The sequence below is a fragment of the Gekko japonicus genome, unplaced genomic scaffold (genome assembly GCF_001447785.1).
Source record: "Gekko japonicus isolate JY-2015 unplaced genomic scaffold, Gekko_japonicus_V1.1 scaffold5042, whole genome shotgun sequence".
NCBI lineage: Eukaryota > Metazoa > Chordata > Lepidosauria > Squamata > Gekkonidae > Gekko > Gekko japonicus.
This window is the reverse complement of record NW_015166589.1, coordinates 19,219-26,945: the sequence shown is the minus strand read 5'-3', so window position 1 is coordinate 26,945 and position 7,727 is coordinate 19,219. Positions and strand designations below refer to the sequence as shown.

Below are 7,727 nucleotides of genomic sequence, written 5' to 3'. Positions count from 1 at the left end.
CCCGCCTGATGGCCCCTAGGTTTTGGCCACTGTGTGACACAGAGTGTTGGACTGGGTGGGTCACTGGCCTGATCCAACATAGCTTCTCTTAATGTTCTTATGTCTGGGGCAAGGGATGCTCTGTATCCTTGGTGCTTGGGGGGGGCAAGAGTGGGAGGTCTTCTGGAGTTCTGGCCCCACTGGTGGACCTCATGATGGCAGCTGGGTTTTGGCCACTGGGTGACACAGAGAGTTGGACTGGATGGGCCATTGGTCTGGCCCAGCACGGGCTTCTCTTACATTCTTATAAAATGTTCACATCCCATTATGGAAGGAAGGCTACTTCAGGAGGCAAGCAGGGGATGGAAAATGGCCACAAGGGAAACGGCTCCACATTGGACTAATTACAAAAGACCATCTAGTCCGTTGAATCAGGCCGAGACAGCCCCATCCAGGTCCATGCACTAGTGGGCTTCCAGGTTCCTCTGGAAGTCCACTACCAAGGCAAGTAGAAGAGCTGGTTTCACACACTTCACTACCCAAATGAGTCTCACAAGAGAAGCCAATGTTGGATCAGGCCAATAACCCATCTAGTCTGGAGTGGTTTACAATCTACCTCCCTTCCCCCAACAGACACCCTGTGAGGTGGGTGGGGCTGAGAGAGTTCTGAGAGAACTGCTCTGGGGAGAACAGCTTTCAGAGAACTTGTGACTGACTCAAGGTCACCCACCTGGCTTCATGTGGAGGAGGAGTGGGGAATCAAACCCGGTTCTCCAGATTAAGAGTCCACCACTCTTAAGCACTACACCAGACTGGCTCTCTGAGGGCAACCGTCCTTCTCTTCTCTGCCTTCCCACCCCCAGAACTGGCACTTGGGGGCTAACATGCCAGTGGGCACAGAGGCTTCATTTAACTATCATGGCTAAGAAACTGGGGCCCTTCAGTGAAGAGGAGGATATTGGATTTATACCCCACCCTTCACTTGGAGTCTCAGAGCAGCTTACAAACTCCTTTCCCTTCCCCTCCCCACAACAGACACCCTGTGAGGCAGGTGGGGCTGAGAGAGCTCTTTCGAGAACTGCTTTTTCAGGAACAGCTCTGACAGAGCTATGGCTTGCCCAAGGTCATCCAGCAGCTGCGAGCGGAGGAGTGGGGAATCGAACCCGGTTCTCCCAGACTAGAGCCCGTGCACTTAACCACTACACCAAACTGGAGGAGGAGGAGGATTGGATTTCTCCCCCCGCCCTTCACTACCCAAAGGAGCGGCTTACAAACTCCTTTTCCTTCCCCTCCCCACAACAGACACCCTGTGAGGTAGGTGGTGCTGAGAGAGCTCTTTCGAGGACTGCCCTTGAGAGAATACCTCTGAGAGAACTTGTGACTAACCAAAGGTCACACCGGCTGCTGCATATGGAGGAGTGGGGAATCAAACCCGGTTCTCCCTGATTAGAGTCTGAGCACTTAACCACAACACCAAACTGGCTGAGTCCCCTTTTGAAGCCATCCACGCTAACAGCTGTTTTTGCAGTGTTCCCTCTAAGCTGAGTTAGTGTGAGCTAGCTCACAGTTTTTTAGCCTCCGGCTCACACATTTTTGTCTCAGCTCAGGAAGAATGGATCCAGAGCAAACTAATTTATGCAGCAGCCAAATTGCTTGCTCACAATTTTAATGCCAGCTCACAAAGCAGAATTATTGCTCACAAGACTCCACAGCTTAGAGGGAACATTGGCAGTGAGTCATGGAATGGAATTGTGCACATTGTGCAAAGTGAATGTCTGAGCCAGGCCTTGGGGCCCGTCTGCTTCTCCCAACTGGCAGCGCCCCTCCCTAACATGGCGGTGAAGAGTGCCATCGAGTGGCAGCCGAATTATGGTGGCCCCAGAGGGGTTTCAAGGCAAGAGACATTCAGACATGGTTTGCCACGGCCTGCCTCTGCGTAGTGACCCTGGACTTCTTCAGTGGTCTCCCATCCAAGTATTAACCATGCATGGCTCACCCTGCTTAGCTTCTGAAATCTGATGAGATTGGACTAGCTTGGGCCATCTGTCCAGGCCAAGGAATCCCTAATACTTATATAACGGTTGTGGAAGTCTGTTTTGATGTACCTGAAGAAGTGTGCGTACACACGAAAGCTTGTACCCAGAATTAAACTTTGTGGGTCCCAAAAGGTACCACTGTTCTACATCCTCATAGGTAGAAAAACCTCTCTACCTGCCTTTTCCAATAGACCAAGATGGGTAGCCCTGTGTTAGCCTGTCTGTCGCAGTAGAGAAGAGCAAGTCCAAGAGCGCCTTAAAGATTAACACAATTTGTGGCAGAGGCCGCCAGGCCCTCCTATCTTCCGCCGTCCTCTGAAGCCAAGATGGGTAGCTCTGTGTTAGCCTGTCTGTCACAGTAGAGAAAAGCAAGTCCAGGAGCGCCTTAAAGATTAACACGATTTGTGGCAGAGGAGTCACTCACAAAAGGTCCTCCCCTGCCACGAATGTTGTTAGTCTTTAAGGTGCTCCTGGACTCCTCTTTTCTGCCTTTTCAGACGACATAGGGTTTCCTAAACCTCTTGTCTTGCCTTTCCTTACTTGCATTTTTCTATTACACTGAAAAGCCCCATCCTCAGAGACGTTCCTCCTCCAAGAGGCACACCACCCTCTGGTCCCATCTGCATTCCAAACCTCAGCCTGTGCCAGCAGTCTCCGAAACGCTGCCAGCTCCATGCGCATGGCCAGCAAGGGCAGACTACCACACGCTGAAGCCCTAAACAATGTCAAGTTTGAGAGGACCCCGCAGCATTACCAAAAAAGGGGAAGAACGTTTTCTGAATCTAGAGGTCCCTCCTATTTGGAGCCCCTCCACTGTAGCTTATTTGGCTTGTACACAAATAAAGTCCTGAGCCAACTAGACAGGCAGAACTTAGGGGTGTCAATGCATGGATGAGATGGCGGGATTTGTTAGGATCTGGGAGGAATGTTTCAGAATGAACCGGTCCTAACAAATGAGACGGGCTCCCACTGAACGGAAAGGGAACCAAACTGCTGGTGTTACCTGTGGTGGTGGGAAGTACCATCAAGTCACAGCCGATGTGGTGACCCTGTCGAGTTTTTCACGGCAAAAAGGGACACACAGAGGTGGTTGGCCATCACTTGCCTCTGTGCGGCAACCCTGGACTGCTTGAGTCATCTCCCATCCAAAGAGTAACCACACTGATGATGGTTAGCTTCTTCTTCTTCTTTTACATTTTTGATTGTTTTTCTAAACTACACACCTACAGGGTTTGGGGATGGGAACAAACTATGAGTAGCAACAGATCGTTAATACAATTGTTTAAAGGAAGGACAATTCCCTATTGTCAAAGTAGTAATATATGAGAGTTAATACAATAGTTATATAAAAGATTGAGTGCGTGTTCACAATGCTTCTTAGTTCAGGATTATTAGTAAAGGTAAAGGTTCCCTTGCTCGAAAGCCAGTCGAGTCCGACTCTAGGGTTGCGGTGCTCATCTCCGTTTCCAAGCCGAAGAGCCAGCGCTGTCCGAAGACGTTTCCGTGGTCATGTGGCCGGCATGACTAAACACCAAGGCGCATGGAATGCTGTTACCTTCCCACCGAAGTGGTACCTATTTATCTACTTGCAATGTCTTGCTTTCGAACTGCTAGGTTGGCAGGAGCTGGAACCAGAGATGGGAGCTCACTCCGTCATGCGGCACACTCGGGTCTCGAACTGCTGAACTAACGACCTTCCACAGCCTGCAGTTTAGCGACTTAACCACTTGAGCCACTGCAGCTCCTTCAGGATTATTAGTTCCTGATAATTACCAGACCATTAGAGTTTTATTCTTTTACTTATTTCCTTCCTCTATGTTTCTTTTCAAAGTCCTTTTTATTTTTAGGGGGCTTAGGAGCCGTAGCCCTTAGTCCTGCTTCAAAGTCTAAGGATTCAGCCGACGACGAGTTGGTAGAACTTTCCCCAGTTTTATCGTCTTCTTTTTCTGCATCCTTGTCGTCCTCCAGGCTCTCAGATCCATCCTTATCTTGTTGGTGGTGGTTAGCTTCTGAGATCTGACCAGATGGGACCAGCCCGGGCCATCCAAGTCAAGGCAAGAGGTGAACAGAGGTGGTTTTATCCATTGCCTGCCTCTGCGTAGCAACCCTGGACTTCCTTGGTGGTCCCCACTCCTCCTGCCTGGGCGGAACACCCCCGCAAATTTCCCAGGGATGAAATTCAGGAATCTGAAAACTCTTCTGAAACGATTTATCAAAATGAATCCCCCCCCAAATTCAACACACCAAAAATATGCCTTAAAAAAAACCTGGACCAGAATTAACTTGACTTGATAGATAGAAAGATAGCTATAGATAGTGATAGATAGAAAGATAGATAGATAGAGATACATAGAGATATGTACATTTGGGAGTGTACAGTAGTTCCTGGATGCTGCTGGGGAGGATCCGTTTCTGCCTGAGTCATGCCGAAAGGATGATGATTTCACTTGTCTAGGTAACCTAGTTTCAGGCAGGCTAGATCCTGCATCAGCAAGTGACGACTGTTTAGGGGAGATCACAGGGTCACGGGGCAAGTGTACATGCCGGGACAGGCCACCAAAATCCCCCCCCCTTGGGAGGGCAGCGTCCCCTGGGCCGCCAGCCAGGTGGCAGAAGATGGGCTTAGTGGTACAGAGACTACCTTGGCCTCTTCTTGGCTTGGGCAAGGTGTGAACACCTCAGGCAGGATCACAACAGAGCCCTCCCTTTTCCTTCCTGGCACAGGGCCGTTCAGGTGCCCCTCATTGTGCAACACTTGCATGCATTTCTTTAACCACGATGCAACCCGGATTGATTTAGAAATAAACTTCCCTTTTTCCCGGTTCATTCTTTTCCCCCCTCACATCCACCTGCCATAGGATACTGCATCAGTTCCTTAAGAATGTACCAGCAACTCTCCTTTTGGCTCCTAAATGTTTTATACAACAAGAACAATGTTGTTAAGGGTAGGACTTGAACACATGACGCTGCCTTCCACTGAATCAGACCCCTCCCTTGGTCCACCAAAGTCAGCATGGTCTACTCAGACTGGCAGCAGCTCTCCAGGGTCTCAGGCAGAGAAAGGTCTTTCACATCACCTAAGGAAGAAGAGAGAAGAGATTGGATTTATACCCCGTCCTTCTCTACCCGAAGGAGTCTCAGAGCACCTTACAATCCCCTTCCCTTCCCCGCCCCACAACAGACACCCGTGAGGTAGGTGGGGCTGAGAGAGCTCTGAGAGAACTGCCCTTGAGAGAACAGCTCTGAGAGAACTTGTAACTGACCCAAGGTCACACCAGCAGCTGCAAGTGGAGGAGTAGGGAATCAAACCCCGTCCTCCCAGATTAGAGTCCGCGCTTTTAACCACTACACCAAACTAGCTCTCATTTTAACTGGTACTTTGAACTGGAGATGCCGGGGATTGAACCTGGGACCTTTTGCATGCCAAGCAGAGGCTCTGCCGCTGGGCCACAGCCCTTCTTCTTGATTGTGAATAACCCTTATCACTTTTCCCCTTTCGTCAGACAAATGTAGCTTTTCCCTCCAGATTCTGGGAGTGAGCATGGGCAATATGTTCTAAAGCATCATTCTGAATAGTAAAGGTAAAGGTTTCCCTTGCTCGAAAGCCAGTTGAATCCGACTCTAGGGTTGCAGTGCTCATCTCCGTTTCCAAGCCGAAGAGCCAGCGCTGTCCGAAGACGTTTCCGTGGTCATGTGGCCGGCATGACTGAACACCAAGGCACACGGAACGCTGTGACCTTCCCACCGAAGTGGTACCTATTTATCTACTTGCAATTTCTTGCTTTCGAACGGCTAGGTTGGCAGGAGCTGGAACTAGAGAGAACTAGAGGACTCACACACTCTGGTCTCGAACTGCTGAACTACTGATCATTCTGAATACATCTCTGATCATCATGATCGGCTATGGCGTCTACTGGATCTCTGAGGAAGCTGCCATGAGCCACAGAGCATCGGGGGGGGGAGCCCCCCCCCCCTTGACTCAGACAGAGAGTAGGGAACACCTGAACTAGACCTCAGGAGAGCACCTCAGCCCTGGAACCTGTCTAGTTCGACCAGCCCTGATCTGGATGTCCCACAGTAGCCTGATCGAGCCACATCCCAGAAGCGAAGCAGGGTCAGCCCTGGCCCCTGGCTAGTCCTTGGATGGGGGGCCAGCAAGGAAGCCCAGGGTTGCAGTGCAGAGGCAGGCCATGGAAAACCACCTCTGAAGAAGAAGAGAATGGATTTACACCCCATGGCTCTTCACTCAGAGTCTCAGAGGGGCTTACAGACTCCTTTCCCCTCCCCTCCCCACAACAGACACCCCTGTGAGGTTGATTCCCCACTCCCCCACATGCAGCTGCTGATGTGACCTTGGGTCAGTCACAAGTTCTCTCAGAGCAGTTCTCGAGAGAGAGCTCTCTCAGCCCCACCCACCTCACAGGGTGCCTGTTGTGGGGAGGGGAAGGGAAAAGGAGATTGTGAGCCGCTCTGAGACTCCGATTGAGGGGCAGGGTATAAATCCAATTTCTTCTTCTTCTTGCCAGTTTGGTGTAGTGGTTAAGTGCGCGAACTCTAATCTGGGAGAACCAGGTTTGGTTCCCCACTCTTCTACATGCAGCTGCTGGTGTGACCTTGGGTCAGCCACAAGTTCTCTCAGAGCTGTTCTTGAGAGAGCTCTCTCAGCCCCACCTCCCTCCCAGGGTGTCTGATGTGGGGAGGGGAAGGGAAAGGAGATGGTAAGCCGCTCTGAGACTCCAAGTGAAGGGCGGAGTATAAACCCAATCTCTTCTTCTTCTTCTCTTCAGTCACAGTTACTGGCGAAATGTTCGGTTCTACAATGCCAAGACCACGGCCACACATCCCGGAAAATTTACAGCAACTAATCAGTCAATCAATTAAATATATTTCCCTACTTCCTGACATAATTTAATGCAGAATTCTAATTCTCATGTTAGCAATCTGGCGTATTTTCCTCCTAGAGTATGAACGGATCGGGACTTCATGTCCTTGAAAGGGGCCACGAAGGGAAACCTAGCCTGCAAAATGGGCCTCTTACCTTCTCCCTGTCTTTCCTTTAGTGTTACAGCCCACAACAGGTTTGGCTTATGGAAGATGGGCATTAGCCATGTTTTAAATGCGGCCCATGGCATGATATTTTGCAAAGGATCCCATGGCTTCTATGGTCCCAGCATTGAATATTATGGAGTACCAGCCCATGACCTTCCGAATTTTGACCTGAGTCCGTATTTCTACCCTGCGGCGGAATTTATACACAAAGCCTTGAGCATCCCAGGAGGTATGGAAAACTTGCTGGCTACAACAGCTATGAGTACATTGGGGAGGGGTTTTTTTGAGTAATGCGGCACCAACCCTGGAGGGGTTGGAAGCTAAGCAGGGTCAGCTCTGAGTAGTATTTGGATGGGAGACCTCCAAGGAATACCAGGGACATGATGCAGAGTCGGGCAATGGCAAATCATCCTTGAATGTCTCTTGCCTTGAAAACCCTACAGGGTTACCATGAGTTGGCTATGACTTGCTAGCACCTTCCATCACCACAGGGCAAGTGCGCTTTAATGCCCAGAACCATTTGGGCAGGGCCCAATGTGTAACTACTGTCAGTAGCATGAGATGGACCCACAGCTCAGTTGGCTCTCATATCACTGCCATAACATACAAAACAGTAAGAAGCTCAGTAGCCCCTTTAAGACTAACAAACTGTATTGTAGCATA

At 50.1% G+C, this 7,727-nt stretch overlaps 1 protein-coding gene across 1 annotated transcript in view; it reads left to right on the top strand.

The window, feature by feature from the left end:
- Nucleotides 1-1,811: 1,811 nt before the first annotated feature.
- LOC107111411 overlaps nt 1,812-7,727 on the top strand; it is a 6,937-nt gene continuing 1,021 nt past the window's right edge. The window contains exons 1-2 of the mRNA XM_015412379.1: nt 1,812-1,873; nt 7,076-7,293. Coding sequence (XP_015267865.1) covers nt 1,812-1,873; nt 7,076-7,293 — 280 coding nt within the window. The remainder of the gene's footprint in view (nt 1,874-7,075; nt 7,294-7,727) is intronic.